Source organism: Paralichthys olivaceus, chromosome 10 (assembly GCF_024713975.1).
Source record: "Paralichthys olivaceus isolate ysfri-2021 chromosome 10, ASM2471397v2, whole genome shotgun sequence".
Lineage (NCBI taxonomy): Eukaryota > Metazoa > Chordata > Actinopteri > Pleuronectiformes > Paralichthyidae > Paralichthys > Paralichthys olivaceus.
The window spans coordinates 8325545-8343720 of NC_091102.1; the positions used below are offsets into that span (position 1 = coordinate 8325545).

An 18176-nucleotide genomic window follows, 5' to 3' on the forward strand; every position below is an offset into this window, starting at 1 on the left:
TTTGATTTTTGCGAAATGTCCAAATGCTCAGATAAATTATGGAAAACATAATTTGAGATTAAGAAATGATCAATAAGTATATTATTTTATAACTAAAGTAAACTAACTAGGACAATAAATGAAAGAGGAGATGTGGAGCGTATAGGAGAGTAACTGCCAGCTGCAGTTTTATATAAACTTGAGCAAGACGGAGCAGATACAGATGAGTAGAGGGAGTTTTCTCTTCTGATCCTGGGACACTACACACACCAGCTAGAGAGTGAATCAGCACGCTCCCACACTCGGAGGATTCCTCGGTATTACCACAGTGGAGTATTTATGTGGGAAGACACAGATGAGTTGTTGAGTTGACAGAGCTGCTACTTGTCTTGACCTGATTGTGAACAGAAAACCACCGCAGGTTATTTACCTGAAAGGGCAGCCTTCACCCTGGGAAATGTCACCACTCATCAGTCACCTTATTGTCCCTGCAAACATGTTCAACCTCTTCAAGGCTTCTCATGAAACATCACCCACCTCCAGTATTTTGAGTTTTCTTGTATCTTGAAGGTAAATGCAATTTAATGCTCAAATTAAAAAGAATTCACCAGCAGCATCTCTTTCATCTTCGGAGAAGAAGTGAACTAGTTAACTTTTAATCATCTTCATATACTTGTTCAGCTCCACTGATCATGTCAGACACTGTTTGCTGCAGAAACAAACACTGGTGCCTTCTTTACCCACAATGCAACATGGTGTGAAAACTAGCAGCACGTAGCCAAAACATCTAGATCACCTCCTGGTGATGAAATACAATATGGGTTATAAATCCTGCCTCCTCCATGTTAACAGCTAGTTCTCATCACATTGATGTTTAATCCAGTTAGTTATTTGATGCAGTAACAAACTGTGTGAAACGTCATGAGTGACAGCTGAGACTGACTCGTGATTGGTGTTTTGCTGCCATAGGTCCACCTAAGAGCTGCAGCAAGCGTGTGCACACACACAGACACACACACACAGACTGGCATTGACACAGTTGTGCTTTATTGCTGTACAGGTACAGTTCTTATAAAACATTGGGAACATAATAATTATGAAATATCACATACAATCTTTTTCTTTCCACAAACACGTATGTATGCAGGTTTAAAACATATAAACCATATGTTATGTACAATAAAATAAAAAAACAAACACACTATGAAAGGCAGTGAGATACCGCTGTTCAGGTGCTAACACATCGTGTCTCTCTGGACAACTACACATGGACTGGGGAACAACAGAATGGCCGTCGTGCGCTGGCTGTAGCACCACAGAGCTGAGTCCTGACTGACAGAGATGACTGGCAGTAATCTGGCTGCCGGGGTTGGACAGAAGGTTGGTCACGAGAAGTCAGATGTGAGGGAGGAGATACGAGCCCGGAGCGGTCCGAGCGGTCGGAGGAGACGACGGTGACAGTGCAGTGACTCACAGTGCAGAGGGAAGCAGTTCTTCACATTAGACAGCCTGTTTTTAAATAAATGTCTGTAGCGTGAGCATGTTTTACTGGGTTGGGTCCAACACGTAGTCATGCTAGAAAGACGATAAAAACTCTCCTCACGTCAGTGTAAAATGTTCACACATGAAAACCAGAGCCCTGACGATAATGACAGATACAGAGGCTCCTTCACTGGCGCTGGTGACATCGACTGGCTTGATCCTAGTTCCTGTCTGTTGTGTCTGATGAGTGTGAATGAGCGGAATCGCACCACAAAGAAAATGTCCGACACAGTTCTGCCCCAACCTCAGCGAACGAGGTGTGAATCATGGAGCGAATCAGTACCTCATCATTCTTAACTTAACTTTTTAAAATCAAATGAAGTGCATACATAACTTTTTTAAAAAGACAATAATCACATCAAGCAGTCAGGTACACTTGTTAGATACAGGCGCATGTTCCAGTAATAAGTTACACGGGGTCTTATTGATGTGCACAGGCAGAGAAATTAAAATTTGCATTTACACATTCAGCCAGCCAGTCGAAAAACATGTGAATCTCCATCTCTGTCGTGAACGCCTGTGGTCTCGTATTCCTCACGAATATTTGTGCACCTTCGTGCATCAACAACAGCCCGAGATCGATCCTGTGATGGTGCTGTTAATTTGTGAGGCTGAATCAATCAGACACATTGCGGGTGATCAGTGGGAACGAGAAATCCATCAGAGCTATTGATACTCTGCGGCTCTGACAATCCAAACCGATCTGCAAATATCAAACACCTTGTCGAGACACACCCAGCCCATTACAGAGTCAACACGACACCACATAAACACTGTGCAATAAAACATCCATATACAATGAAAACATCTGCCTTGCATCAGAGGAACAGAACAACAGGTTCAGGAGGGGGAGGAACAAATAATATTAAATAGAGTATAAAGGATTTCATAGCCATAGACAATCATCATTCTGAAAAAAAGATATTCACATTTTAAAATAAACCTCTTCTCTTTACCTTAGTCATTGCATCGAACCCAAGACATTCTTACATCCCACTTTCACCATCGTACAAAGTATCGTCTCATCCTCGTCCTTCACTTCAATCTCTGTGCTTCTCTGCCATAGTAAAAGCTACAACATACGCCACTAGTCACAATTTACATAGCAGTTACCATGGAAACACCCGTAGAGCCGGTTTGATCCATTAGGGGGGGGGGGGGCAGGAGCTCAGAGGAGTGGGTCAATTTGTTGGGGTCAAGTGTGGAAAGGTTGAGAGAGGACACAGAGGGTGGTGGGTGTCTGTGACGACTCGCCCAAACCCGGGGGGGGGGGGGGGGGGGGGGCTGTACAATGATCCAGTTCGTTTGTGCGTGAGTTCCTGAGCTCCGCACGGTCTCCTGAACAACACCGAACACAGGCAGCTGTTCAGATGCTGATGAGACACAACAAGACTTGAGTTGCTACTTTTCAAGAGCTGACTTTTTTTATTGTCCCGTCTTTTCAACATTTTAAATGTTTCTACTTAAAACTGTCGTCACTGAATACCTGTGATTTGGTCATTATGTCAATCTGTACATGTGAGTATATGGGGACAACTGTACACACCAGGTTTTAAATTACTTGTTATTTTCGACATGTTTTTCATAGGTTGTGTCACTTTGGCACAAAGTTCCATGTTCACAACATGAGACCTCACTGCCTAACTTTTGTGATTTTGGCTTTACCTTTAGGTGTTTGGATCCCATTCTCATAGAAAGGTAAGTGCAGTCGTTTGCACTTTGTTCCTCAAAGGCTGGTGGCAACAGTGGGGAGGAGAAGTGCACCATGGGATATCACTGAGGTTACCCTGACCGCTGGTCACACATTGCCAGGGCTGTAGTATTGACTTTGAGCCCAGACGTGAGAGGCTGAATGAGAGCTGTGTACCTGAAAACGGTCCCTTGTCGAAGCCAGTAGTCTGATGCTAAAAACCAGAAGTGCCCGACGGTGTCGGTTGACTTGTAAACGTTAGAGGTCTGAGACTCGGGGCACACACACACACACGTCATGGGAATATCACACAACAGCAGTCAAGTAAAATCAGCACCATGTTTTGGGGTGAAGCTCCTTCATTTCATATCTGACCACAAAAACACTGCTGCTTTAATCCATCGATGGACATCATAGGTTTTTATCTCAGAAGACCTGAGATAAATAATATCATCATCTCTATAATTTTTGTTTGTTAGTAAAATATTTGATCATAAAATAACCCCAAGCTCCCAGTGACCTCCACTCATCTTTCACAGATAACACCAATGTCACTTAGTGCTGAGCTTCTATTAAACAGGTTGGGGCATTCTCCACAGTCAAGGTCAAAGGCGGAGAGGAACGACCTTCAGCCCAGAGACTCGGCTCATGCTTTGGGGCTCAGAGCTTCAGCCCAGCCCCTGGGTGTTCAGGTTACTTGGTCCACATAAAAAAAAAAAATAAAAAAAAAAGACGTAAAGAGCACTAGTGTTGTTGAAGAGAAAGAGACACAGCCTCTGTCATGGAGAGGCCTTCCTGTTGGTCCAGAGCAGCGTGGGGGGCAGGGGCGGGGACTGAGTTGGGCGACGCTTCCAGTCGCCCCGCCTCTCACACTGCGCTCGCCGCCATCGCAGAAGCTCTCCCAGGGCGGAGCTGTCATTGCCATTGGACAATCGTAGCCTCTGGAACACCTGGAGAAGACGGAGGAATAAATCAGGTTTACATCCAAATCACACACTGAGAAATTACTTTTTCCTGAATGGACAGACGAGCAGATGACAAGCTGAAATGACCGGGAGGAAGTGAAGGAAGGAGAGGATGCATGAGAAGCAGTGATTTAAAATAAAAAAACTTCTTTCTTATGTCCCTGTCACTGCAACAAATGTCAAGTTTCATCTTCTGAGAATGTCTCCATTAGAGATTAGAGACCACACGTGGAGCAAGAGGAGCAGGACAGTTTTGTTTGATTCATCATCTTGAAAGCGTCAGTGATCAGGGAGCTGAATTTCTCTTCTTAAAGTGGGACATTTTTTCTCATGAATCATCCTAATGAACAACACAGACAAATCTGGGGCGGGTGCCGAGCCATCTCATGAGACCGGAGATACAAGAGGAAGCAGTGGGGGGGAATCCCGTCTTTGACTGACAGCTTTAACGGCGCCTCATTTCCATATTCTATCTCGTAGTGTACATCAGCTGCAAGACCATCTTTTGAATTACAGCAGGGACCCTCTGAGTGGCTCTCCTACTTTCTCACACACACACACACACACACACACACACACACACACACACACACACACACACACAATGGTCTGTGCAGAGCGCATCATCCATCATCTGCCAGTCAATACCCAGGTAAATCAATCAGAAGGAAACTGCAATCTCCCTCAGTCAGTAATACCAGCAACAGGATGGGGCCCTGATGATCCAGATCAGATTAGGTGCTGGAGGTTATAATGGTGGCAGGCGATGGCCTGTTAAAGGGAAAAAACTGTTCCCTCATGGTCTGAGATGAGATTTAATGGATGAAGCAGACATTACTCTACTGTGTACCAGATTTTCTACTACTGTCAACAAATCCCATGAAAATAGCTCAAGTGAAAAATGCTTTCTGACTACCCTACCCTGTCTGTAACCCTCACTGAGCCCGCTGGTTCCTTCTGAAGATGTAAAACTTGAAATCTAGCTTACAAATACTGGATGCAGTTTATTTTTCAAGGCTCAGTAATCTCCTAAAGCAGCTGCACATTAATACACATTTAGTGCATAGTGAGAATTTATGGATTCATTCGGGATTGACTCACAATAAACTACAGAACGACCACAGTTCCATTTTGAAATGTCTGGAAAATTGGGTCAAGACATTTTCTGAGTTTTCCTTTCACATATCTAGATCACAGCAGGAGATAGTCCGGGTCAAACAGGTTAAAATGTCCGGAACAGTCAGGCGAGAGGTGCCGTCTGCAGGCATTAGAAAGAATACAGAACACCAGTGTCAGCCCTCATCGCCAAAAAACCTCTCAAATCTCTTTCTTTTTTGGAAATTGATGCTTTTGTCTGCATCTTCTACACATTTTTCATCCAGATATATTTTTAATTCTTTTTGTCTTTTTCTACTGATGCGTCTCTGACGTGTTAGAAACGTCACCCACACACACTCATTGGCTCTGAATTTTGACATTTTCCCGCTGTATACTCATATGGGCTCAGAGAAATCAAGTTTATTAGACTATATAGACAGTATCAGTTATTTGGATCATTTCTTTTTTTTAGCTGAGAAGAAAAATGTAGAAAATATTACCACATCAGCCATAACATTAAAACCACTGGCCAGTTTTAATGCTGGGCCACATCCTCCATTTTTTTATATTTATTAGAATTACAGTGGCCTCAATCACGTCAGCAGCACAGTATAATACAACAATTCCAAGCATACTGTACATTTACACACACACACACACACACACACACTCAGATTGACTGCCTGCACAAGCACAATACTCAGCGACCTAATCCATAATTTACACCTCCCTGCCAGGCTATTCTCTGCTCTGGCGCCAGCCTGGAACACCAGCTACTGGAACAGTATAGGAACACCATGTCCTTCTGCAACCCGTGACTTTACGTGCACACATGAACACACACACACTGTGCAGGGTTGTCTTTTGATTATATAGTGTTCCTTACAGTTATATAATATATGTTTCAAACAGACAATGGTGACAACTGTAGGAAACTATCACAATTATGTCCAGTTGTTAGAGACAAAATGCCTCATTCACTTGAATGGGACCACTGTATCGACAGTGGAGTTTGTCAATGAAAACACAGGGTTCTCTTATTAAAAGCTGATCCTGGCTCAATGTGATGTCATCGAGTGTTGTATGTGCTGGCCAGTAAAAATAAGTGTAAACTCCTGGAAGGTTATTTACAGTGATTTTTCTGTGACTAACTCAAATTGGAATTCCTGACACAATTATTTTTCTCTTGTATTTTATTAACACATGGCTGCTTTTAAGATCTCATCTATCAAAAACAAAAAACTAAGATTTTCTGAATGAGGACACTCAAGGACACTCCCTTCCTCTGTTGAAACGTCCTCTGACCTCTGGAATTGTGAGCAAGATGGTGGGAGCAAATATCTGAAGCCACATGTTCATGTTAATGAATTGGTAATGTTATGGTAATAATATGATAATGTGAGACGACTAGTGGTCATTTAAAACTGTCACTCACAGACAGAGTGTCCTGAGGCCAGAGTGTAACAGTATCCACTCAGATTCCCCACATAAAACACACACACACACTGTATATATACATCCAAACATGTACACTGCAGCCTGACAAATCTTATTTTAAATCTTTCTATTTAATCTCATCCAGTGACATGTAAACAACATTAACACAGCCAAGAATAAAAATGTATAACAATAAATTAATGCTTCTGATAAACTGTGTGCAACAGCTTTCATTATTTGCACCAACACAGGAAAAGAAGCAGTATTACTTCTTTTAAATCAGTTAAAACAAAGCATCACTGAACAGCTTGTTTTTCTAGAATAACTGTGCTCGTGTTATTGGATAAGAGAGATTGCAGAGAGGGAGAGATGTCAGCGCTCACTGATGACCTCTCTTTGTCAGATCCTTTCCTGGAAATTTCCCCCGGACAGGTGAGGTGACTCTGGGATTTCAGAGAAACTGGCAGTGTACATTTACTCACACATATGCTTTAACCCTGACAAACACAGGGGATTAGTGCACAGAAACTAAAGCTCTCACTCTGTCCCTCGCAAGTGTTTCTCTGAGCTCCATTTTCCGATTAGCAAACGTGTGGCACAGAGTTTCTGACATTTTAACTTCTGCTAAGACATCATCTGAAGAATATCAATATCTACCTCATCCAAGCATTTAGCAGCCAGTTTAGCCCTTATGTGATTAGTTTAGACTGCTGTTCCTGATTACTAACTACAGGAACTAAAACAAACCAGTCCATTCATTCCAAACTGAATTATCCTCCCCCTTCTACTTCCTTCATCCTTTCCTTTTTATTTATCCCATTAGATCTGATAATCCTGCATAAACACAGCCTGGAATGCATTTAATTGAAAGGGATTCTGGGTCAGAGCTGTTCTCATCTCTTGAATGAACATATAACAAAAAAAGAATTAATGAAGGATCCAAGATAAAAGTGTCTCCATGTTTCTGATTGTACACAGAAGGCAACAGTTCTCTGCTTACTTCAAGGAGATAATGTTAGACACAGCTGGATGAAGATCATGTGATCACCACAACACTGATGTATCCCCACCGGTGGTGCAAGAAAAAGGGTCTGAGAAAGCAATATAAAGGGGTTCATGTGATGGATTCAGCAACATAAAATGCCAGTGGATGAATAAATACCGATAAAAACTGCAGCTCTGCTTTGTTGAAGACAATCAGGTATTTGCAGTAAATCCACGTGTATCAATGTTGGTGTTAGCATATACTTATAAACAAGTATAAATATTGTCCACTACAAGATGCATTTACCTGACAAGGATCAACACCGATGGATTGAATTGATTATTATTTTCTTAAACATGTGCAAGCTTGAAACCATATATCAGCAGATTATGGAGCTAAACTGAAAATACATTTCCTGAATTCAGTGTCAAATAAATAATTACACTGTAGATGCTGAAAGCCTCAAATGAGAGGACAAGATTGCAGGTATTCTGATGCAGAGAGTCTTCCTGAACCTAAGAGCTGCAGTTTCCTTCCAAAAATAATGGATAAAAAAAGGAGTGGGAGGTTGGAAAGTGATTAAGTGTCGCTGATTCTAGGATCAGCCTTTCTGCCGTCTGACTCTGACAAAGGACAACATACACAATAAACAAGGGGAGCAGGTGAGAGGATGTCCTACAAAAGCAGTGGTTTTCAAGGTTCTTCCTCCTAAGAACATGTTTTCAGAAGATTTGAGCAGATTCCTTTTATACTTTTTTCCTGGCACAAATCTGTTCAATCCAATGTAATGAGTAAACAAGAAAATCTTTTAAGTCTGCAGGAAATCTTAACCAAAAATAGATTTTGGTTGGAGTTTTACTCTCAACACAGCCTTTGAGGCAGTGTTTAAGATCATTACTGTCATGATCCCACACCGGGTCTATGAAAATCACTGCCATTAAGGTGGAGGCGTGACACACACTCACCACATCTCTACACGTGAACGGGGACTCCAGTGAACCCCCATGCCCCCCCTCGCTGTTTTAGAGGGCAGCCCCGGCACCGAATGGAGAAAAGTTGAGATGTCCCCTCTGGAAGATAAAGGAGGGAGTGAGAGGAACAGCCAAGCTCATTAGAATCAGACGGAGAGAGAGAAAGAGAGTTACGGCCCAATAGTTCATATATTCTGAGAAAATACACTTGTCACTAGAATTACCACCCTGCAGTTGTATGCCTTCACTAACCAGTGCAGCTTCAGTCCTCACATATTGCATTCACAATAATATGAAGTCACTGTGACCTTTGACAAATGCAATCTAATCAGTTCGTCTTTGAGTCCACTTGACAACCGGGCAAACTTAGGATATTAAGATATCATGTTCAAGAGGACAAAAAGAGTTTGTGAGGCCACCATGACCTTGACCTCTCATCTTTGATCTCCAAATCAAATTCAGTTGATTCAGTTCATCCTTATGTCCAACTGAATATCTGTTCAACATTTAGAGTCATTTCCTTCCTTCCTTTCCAAGGTGCTGTTGAGTTGTTGCATTCTCAAGACCAAACACATGATCTGTAAAGTCGGAGTGACCTTGACCTTTGACCACCAAATTCTAATCATTTCATCCTTGAGTCTAAGTGAACATTATTACCAAACAGGAAGAGGTTCCCTGGTGGTGTTTGTGAGATATTGCATTCACAAGGCCAAAAAAAAATTGTTTTGTAAGACCAGAGTAACCTTGACCTTTGACCCCCCAGATCTCATTATTTCATCCTTTAGTTCAACTGAACATTTGTACCAAATTTTAAGAAACATCTTTAAGGCGCTCTTGAGATATTTCTTTCACAAAAATGGGACGGACAAACGGAACTACAGATGGACAACCCAAAAACATATTATGCCTTTGGCCACTGTCCGTCGGGAGACATATAGTTTATAATCTGTAACATTGAAGCAGACATCATTCTTTTTTAAAGACGACAGCCTGTGCTGGCACTTCATTATTACATCTCACACTCATAGACGAGCTTCGAATAGATGCATTAAGTGAGTTCACCCCAGCAGTGGAAGCAGCAGCACAACACTCAGTCGACCTGAGGATTGTGTACACAGTGTACCTTCACATCTCTAGTGGCCGCGTCTTACGAATGTTGTGTCCTGAGGTGCTCCCAAAGTGGGACACTACGTACTTTGCTCATTCTTGTGTTTCATGCACTACTGACAGTGAAACTCTATCACTGAGCCAAGCCGTCTGCAATGAATCTCAATCAGTTTCCATGAGGCAAAACTTTCTTTTGCGACCAGGATGAATTAATCTCACAGCAATCAGGTTTACTATTGAGGAGAGCGTTCACAAAGTGAATGAAGAGTCATCTAAGAATGCTGTGGCTCTTAAGTTATGTTTTCTTTCTATTAATCACAAGGGCAAGTGTTCATCTTTTTCAGTTTGATGATACAATTTTAAGATATTAGAAAGCAGATCAAAAGATAATTTAAGTCTGGTCTTTGTGGATGAAAGATCTCATTGAGTGTGCACTCTTGCCTGAGATGAAGGTGCAGCACATGACAATTGACGTAAGAGCTTCTTGTCTCACATTTGTGACTGGTTCTCCCTGTGGATCTCTGCTATAGTGCATCCAACTTGTAAGTGTGATAAGGCAGATAAGGCCCATGTGTCTCTTTTATTTTAATTATTTAAGCTTTTTAAGAAACATGTGTCTGCCAGGTTAGTAGTAAGTCTCAGTTTGCAAAAGGCTCTTTTGTTCAAGGTGGTTTCCACTGTTTTCAATCCCATATAATGAAGCTGTGCGTGTACGTGTTCCTGAGAGTGTGTGTGTGTGTAAATTCAGTAAATTCAACCCTGTAACAGTACACCTGTCTGCAAAGCCAGAGAAAGCTCACATGTCATGAGTGATACGTGTTATTCAATGGGGGCCACTTTCCGGTCCACTCAAAATGTCAAGAAACCCAAAACAATATACAGGCCTGATGTGGTTGTGCTGTAACTGTGTTTGTTTGGGTGTAAGTGTGTAGGCATGTGTATGTACACACCACTCACATTTGAAATTTTAAACAGAATGTCCCAGGGTTACATAAGGTCTTAGAATATAGGGTTACAATGAAAAAAAAAAAGCTCTTTGTTGCCATCAGCATAAATCATCTGAAACAAGCTCAGTCCCCATCATTGTGTGTTTACCTGGGTGTGATGACTGTCCATGTGTCTGTGCATGGAGGTGGAGCTGGAGGAGTTTGACTTGCTGTGACTCTCATCTTCCAGCGACCCTGAACACAATATCAAAAGCATGCTATGAAGCGAAGGCATCTGACTGGAATTCCTCCCACACACTGACAGGTACAGACTGAAGGAGACTTCATTTTTCAAACACACGTAGCAGGGGGGGTTGAAATCCTTTCTTCACGCAGAAGGAAATGTTAATTCTGACAATCTGTAGTATTTATATTGTATTTATATATTTTAAGTTAATTAAAAAAACTCACCGACTAATGCACAAATGTTCGCTGTAATAAAAAGGAACACAGACGAGCCTGGAATTTATTATTTTTCCTTGGAGTAAAATTACTGGGTTCCGTACCAAAGATTTTTTTTCTAGCCATGGCTTTTTCTACGTTTGTGAGTTTCTCAGGAAAAAGTAATAATATATATGAAAGGGTAAAATTTGTTGTTGTCTCACTACATGAGGCATATGTCTTTGTTTACTAAGGCTCAGCTGTACATTGTATGATTTTGGTGTAATTTAAGTATACATTCAATCTGATATTCTCTATGTCTATATAATGTCTACTATTTAAATGGCTCCACTTCATCCTCGATCTCAGTTTACCTTAACGATATAGTAAGTCATTGCTATGAAAAACGGTGATACTGTGTTGTAAATATACAAAACCTGTGCTGTTACCGTTGGAAATCTGGTTGCCGTTCTCTACGGGGGCGGAGCTTGAGGAGTGGGGAGTGTGGTTGTTGGCGTTCCTGTCCTGCAGCGGCAGGGATGGCGAGGTGGGGGCAGAGCCACATTCTTCCCTCCCTGGCAGATTGATATTAGAATTGAATCCTGGGAGGAAAATAACCAGAAGAAAACACACTACAAGTCAGTGCATGCTATTTACAGTCCACATCAGACATTAGATTCCATCATGCAGAGTCATTAGAGAAGTTCAGCAAATCCCAAAGAATTGGAGGAAGCTTCTTGCTGTAACTCATAATATTGATTCCAGCTTCGCTAAAATACTACGATTAATAATAAGTATTTTCTTCTTACTCCCACTCTTTCCTTGTAGATGTACAAGGAAGGATCTTAGTGTTTTAAAATGTGTTCTTTAAACTTTGTCTGGTGGGAAGGTGACTCCACATGACCTGCCTCTGCCCCTGCTTCTGCACGTCAGGGCTCACATGCTCCACACACTGAATGAGTAAGTGACTGTGGCTACAAACAGTATGTGTGTGGGAGTGTGAATGGGAATTCGTCAGCTGCTGTCCCACACTGAGAATGTGTGCCTCCTGGTGCCCCCACGGTCATAAGTTGTCCAAATATAAACCTAGCAAATTGTACTTTAGGTCCAGTGGGGTAGGTGTGTGTTTGAGTGGGACAAGAGTCCAGGTAGAGACACAGAGCCGATGCAAGGGTCACATGTTTGTGAGTTAAAGTGAGTATTTGTGAATTTATTATTACAACGAGACAGGACTTGTCTTTTATTAAATTTAAGTCATTTTGTATGTTGGTGCACGAGATGTCTCGTGACAGTGATTTCCTGAAGCCTGCCCTGTCAAGACCACCTGCCCTCTTCCCCTGGCATTCCTGTGGTTTTCTCATTCCCTGTGGGTGGGGTAGGAAGGAGAGGCAGCTGCTCTTCACAGAGATGTCTGGGATAGCAACTGTAACCCCTGGCCACTCCCACAGCGTCAGGTATCACACTCAGTCATTAAACAGCCGAGAGGGAACGGAAGTAGGCCATCCTGTTAAGCCCATCGGCATCCCTGTGTGTTCTGATCTAAGCGGACCGCCTTTGCTTTGCCCACTCAAAATACTCCAGCCCCAGGTTCCTGTGTCACACATACTGTTTCCGTGACGCCAGCGCTTTTCCTGCGCAGGTCCAGGTGCAGATGAAGAGTCAAGTGCAAGATATCATGTGAGGCATATGTGTCAGCATGTGCACTTGCTTTCATACCGTCTCTTATAAGGAGTTCAGCTACCTGCCCTTTGAACTTGTTACAATTATAGGAGTATGACACAACTGTCTCTCAGACAAATAACGCAGCTCCACAACAACAAGCCTCGGGAAAGATGACTAATTACTGACAACTGCCGCTAATACTTTCACTTGTTTGTAATTTTTCTAACTCGTCTCCTAGATAATTGTCCAGGATGTCCTGTTAGTTGTTACCGGGCAGTCACACTCCTTTCATCAGAACATGAGTGAGCTGTTAAATATTTGATGCTCATCCTCATCATGCTGCTGCTCATATATTATTTACCCAGCCACAACTAATACACTTGAAGGAAACAGAGACTCAGAAAGGGACAACACAGTTTCTACCTTCTCTGACGCCTATACTTTCTCAAAATGACTTTCCACTGGAAATTCACTGCTGTAATAACAACACAAAGCAATTTCTGGAAGGTTTAAAACCTCTGACCTGAGGAGCCACTAATCTCGTGTATCATATGAGACAAATACGTTTGCCCTCCTTTTGCAAAGGTTAACCTTTACATCAGTGTCACAGAGTCTGTATGTGCTGTGCATGTATTGCAACTAATCTACAACACAGCTACATTATTGTTACAGTGCAGTGTGATGCTAAGCTCATTGGCTAACATGCTAGAATTCAGTTGCAGCAGCCAAAGGGCACTGCACTGGAGATGGTAACAAATGAGCAGCCTCAAGTGGGCCAAAGAGGGTGGCTGGTTACAACACCAGAATTAATGTAAGGCGTTCCCAATGTGGAGAAAGGGGATTTATCAGGAAGGCTTTTGGATGCTGGTGCATCTCAGTTCATGTGAGGACATGTGTTAGGGACCCACACACAAATACAAGGGGTTATTACTTACCTACCAAACAGGCCTGCACCCCTCCTGTTGTACTGAAGGTAATCACTCAGTACACAATAAATCATCTAGCACAGACCAAACTGAGAATTTGATCATGAAATTATCAAAGTAGATGAAACACATAATGGACACATGGACTCCTGCACAAATAGGTTCACATATTTGTTTGTGGTTTGGCTTGATCTGACTCAGATTATCCTGTAGGTCAACCATTTACCAATGAATATGTCTGGAGAAAAATTGAAGAATAAAAGCTTATTTCAGATTCTAGAAATGTTAATGAGCTTTAATCTTCTCTCAGCTAGTGTTTTAGATGTGTGTAATTGTGTTTATGAGCATTATTGACAAACCTCCATCTCTCATTTTTCGGCCAGATGTGGACTTTCTCAGTAGGCTGCGTCCAGAGCTGAACAGGGTGTTGAGTTCATCCAGGGGGCTGGTCAGGGGTCTGCCATTAGCTGGGTTAAACAGCAGGGGGGAGGAGGAGCACGAGTGCGCTCTCCGAGGTTCGGGACGAGACATCTTCACTGGGGAGTAAGGAGGTGGCTTCCCCAGGGGTTCCCCCCCTGCCCTTTGTGAAGACGTTTTGGCAGAGTCCGAGCTCCCAGTGACAGATGCTGCTCGTGTCAGAGACAGGAAGTTGGCCTCAGGAGGGAAGGGGAAGTGTGAAGGGGGTCTGTAGGGAGGAGGGGGGGCACTGGGGGGAGGAGGTGGAGGTGGAGGGGTGAGTGGAGGTGTAGACTTCTTGTCTGGCATGAGGACAGTGAGGCTAGGGGAGGAGTCAGCCCTTTGACGGGCATACTGAGGAGACAGAGGGCTGTCTGGGCCGGTAGCGTAGTTCAGGTTTGTCTCAAACACTGGCAGCTTTTTTACCTCTAGTGGGGTGAGGGGCGACTCATCTGAAGCAGGCGAACAGGTGACAGGGGAAGGGGGAAACACCAGGAGAGGTGGACGGTGGGGGAGCAAGTTGGGAAAGGGAGCGGGGATGTCACAGCTGCCATCTTTGCCATGTTGACCTTTGTTAGCAATGCTACTGGATGTGCTGTGTGAGTAAGCTATGTCCATGGAAGCAGCCCCCCCTCCTGCCACACGTTTAGTCTCCCCACTCTGAGGAGGAGACGTCCCTAAGCCCACCAAGCCCAAGCCTAAAGCTTCCAGTTTCGCTGCCTTGGTAACCACAGTGCCAAGAGGTCCACCATCTTCAGGAGGGAAATACTTCATCTCCTCGTAGACAGCTTCTGAGTCAGAAGCCTGTTCTGGACTGTCAGGGGGCTCCTGGAGGCTCTGAGCCCGCTGCTGGGAGCCCAACATTTCTATGTACACATCCTCCTCATCATGACCCTGGTACAGGCTCAGTGCCACCCCTTGTGGCGCATCAATGGAGGCTGCTCTCTGCATCAATCCCCCAAACCCTCCAAATCCACCACCACGGGACAGCAAGGCCAGCTTTACATCAGCAGGTCGCAGCTGGCTGAGTCTGGGTGCTACAGCATTGATATCTTCGTACGAGCCCGTCAGCTTAGTGTTGGGACTGCGCTTTGGTTTGGGGGGTGGCACCTTCCTCATGGTTGTGTAGTCATCACTGTGGGGGCGGGGCTTGGACAAGGCTGAGGAAATTAGAAAAAAAATCAATTTAATACTGAGAGAAAGCAACAGCAGCAGCACTGAGGCAGAAAAAACACCATCTGGCATATTGTCTCAAGACCAGAGGAGGTGATATACCTGCAGGGTCTGTGGGGGACAGCTGGGATTTAGGGGGACTTCCAGCTGGTGAACAGTTGCCCTCTGGAGTGGGGCACTCTTTAGCTGCCATCATCAACCCAGCACTAACGGCTTCATAAGATGCACTCAGACGTGTGTTGGGGTCCCTCTTTGGTTTGGGAGGAGGTTGCTTCCGGGGAGATGAGAGACTCCCCCCGCCTGCCCCTTCCTCATTGGCATGAGTGACCTGCTGCAGAGGTGGTTTGATGGATGGACTGGCAGAGGAATGGACCATGATCTCCATGGCGAGGGGGATGGGTACTGAGCTGGACCGAAAGTGGCGAATGACTCGACTGCCCCCATTGACGAGGCCCTCCTGGACTTTCCCACCTTTCTCTAAAACCCTAAAAATGGGTATAAGGAATAACAGGATTCATGTTTAAATTACACATTTTGAATTCATAATGTTTAATTTATATTCATTTATATTGTCTCCATAATTTGTGCACGATTTCACTGAAGAAGCACAAAACCTTTAGCCACAGGCACAGCATCTTCCAAGGTAATTATAATTCTCTAATTCAGTTAATTAATCATTTCATTAGCAGCATACTCAATATACAAATAGGAGATAAGGAGGCCAATTTCAGAGTAAAGACCAAAGAGATTATGCTTCAAATCTAATCTCTTGGCAGTAATTTGATAACAGTTTGATATTTCCTTCACTAATCTGAGTGAGCCATCTGTTGGTTCCATGATTGTAGGCGGGGAGTGGCTGAGCATGTGTGCAGGTGATGGGGGAAGGCATTTTAAAAACCTACTGAGAAATTAGCTGAGTTTGGGTGAATGTGTGTGTCCATGTGAGTGCATTTGTATGTTAGTGTGCAGAAGTGTGTATGTGACTATTAATCCCCTCTATATATCAGCTACTATGAAACCCCTGCTCCGGTTAGCGGCCTGCATGCACACCTTTCTCCTGCTGTACAAGGACACACAGAGGATAAAGAAATCATGTGAGTGTATGTTTCCTTTTTATCTCTCAGATTGTATTGCTTTAACCTTATGTTAACCATTGGTTTAAGTTTTAATATATATCAAAATGTATTTTAATTTCTCTTGCTGTTGCAGTGGGACTTTACACATTTTCGTGTTTTGATTGTGGCCATTGCTTAATAAAATGAAATAATGTTTTTTCTTCTTTCCTCTGTATTCCTATATTTGACTATTTTGACATTTATAGCTTATTATTTTTGCTCTCAAGGGAAAAGTCTGTATTTTCAACAGACAAGCAAAACTAATTATAGTGCCTCCTCTGCCAAGATGGAAAGGTACGTTTATACAGAAAACCATAGAAAGCCTAAAAATACATCACATTTACAGGTTTATTTGAGCTGAAATGCATAAACCATATTTGAATTTTTTTCATTTAGCATTTCCTCTAAATAGTTCGATTTTCAAACCCTTCTAGCTCAGCCCTCCAGTGGTCTTCCCTTTTCTTCAGGCTTGATATGTTATATCGGAATGAGGTGAGGAGGAGATAAGTATAGCGTTCCATAGGTGCAACACAACACTAATACAATCTGATAACGCAGATCATTATCTGGCTATCCATCATGAAACCCGCAATTAAAAGCCTACAGTGTACAGGGACACAGTGACATCATTAATCACGAAAACACATGCCACGCAGGCACACACATAAATAACAACACACTTTTACAGACAATCATTTTCACCGTCATAAAGTCATAAATCCTGCTGACTGCAGATTGTTTGTTATTTCGCAGGCTAAATGATGCTATAGTCACAATGAGTTCATCCCATTTAGTATTATAAAATGACATTGTAGAGATTGATAAAAGCCCTATTTCAGAGTGACCACAGTCTTGATTGGCTGTATTAGTGTGAAGTAACCTGTAGCAAGTGTAATTTCCATACAACACACAATAACATTTATCATAAAAATGATAAACTGCTCATCTAGCCATCCCTTAGCTATACTGCTTATCTTTTAAGAGTCATGGGGGGATGGAGCCAATCTCAGCTGAGATGTTGAGCGATACGCAGGACTATACCCTGGAAAGGTTGCCATAGTATCACAGGGCTGACAGATAAGACAAACAAAACATTCAATTTTAAGTCTCTATTAAACCTAACCCCAATATGCATGTCAGTGGACTATGGGAGGAAGTAATCTCTGAACCTCTAATAACTGAATGAAGGAGTGTAAATTGTGAAGGTGTTTGCTATTTTACCTCCTAACAGGCTGATCCTCTTCTTTACCCACTGGCTCCGGCCTCTCACCAAGTGGTGGACTGTTGCCAATGGTGTTGCGAAGGCCGTTGCTGTGGCAGCGCAAACGGTCGCTCTCTCGTGCAATGTCGGATGCATTTTGAATGACCAACTGGTCATAAGTTCGCAGCCCCATATCCTCTGCCCCCTGCAGGAAACGCTGCACACTGCACTCCTCTTTCTGCTGTGAGGACAGCCTGCGATGAACCCGCTGCCTGGCCAGCCAGCCACGCATCACTGAGACATGACAAGGAGATCAAGTTAGAGACATCAGAGGTGTCAGAGACATAGAGAACAACGTCTTAGTTGTTGGTTTATTATTTTGGGATAATTACCTCGCTGACAGGTGATGATCTTTTTATGAATCTGGTAGCAGCGATCGTTAAGCTGGTCTGCCTGCCAGTATCTGAGAAATACTTTACTACTGCCCATCTACACACACACA

General features: G+C 43.1%; 1 protein-coding gene across 5 annotated transcripts in view; it reads right to left on the reverse strand.

Annotated features, from left to right (window-relative positions):
- Positions 1 to 1004: 1004 nt before the first annotated feature.
- Positions 1005 to 18176, reverse strand: part of myo16 (myosin XVI) — a 93855-nt gene continuing 76683 nt past the window's right edge. For 4 of the 5 annotated variants that reach the window (XM_069533054.1, XM_069533056.1, XM_069533055.1 and 1 more), the window contains exons 29-35: positions 18067 to 18163; positions 17695 to 17968; positions 15461 to 15843; positions 14089 to 15345; positions 11591 to 11743; positions 10870 to 10955; positions 1005 to 4161 (exon numbers count right to left, since the gene is read on the reverse strand). In XM_069533054.1, the coding sequence (XP_069389155.1) occupies positions 3991 to 4161; positions 10870 to 10955; positions 11591 to 11743; positions 14089 to 15345; positions 15461 to 15843; positions 17695 to 17968; positions 18067 to 18163 (2421 nt within the window). In that variant the 3' untranslated portion in view covers positions 1005 to 3990. Of the gene's footprint in view, positions 4162 to 8661; positions 8767 to 10869; positions 10956 to 11590; positions 11744 to 14088; positions 15346 to 15460; positions 15844 to 17694; positions 17969 to 18066; positions 18164 to 18176 lie in introns of all 5 variants that reach the window. The other variant, XR_011244331.1, reaches the window with a different exon arrangement.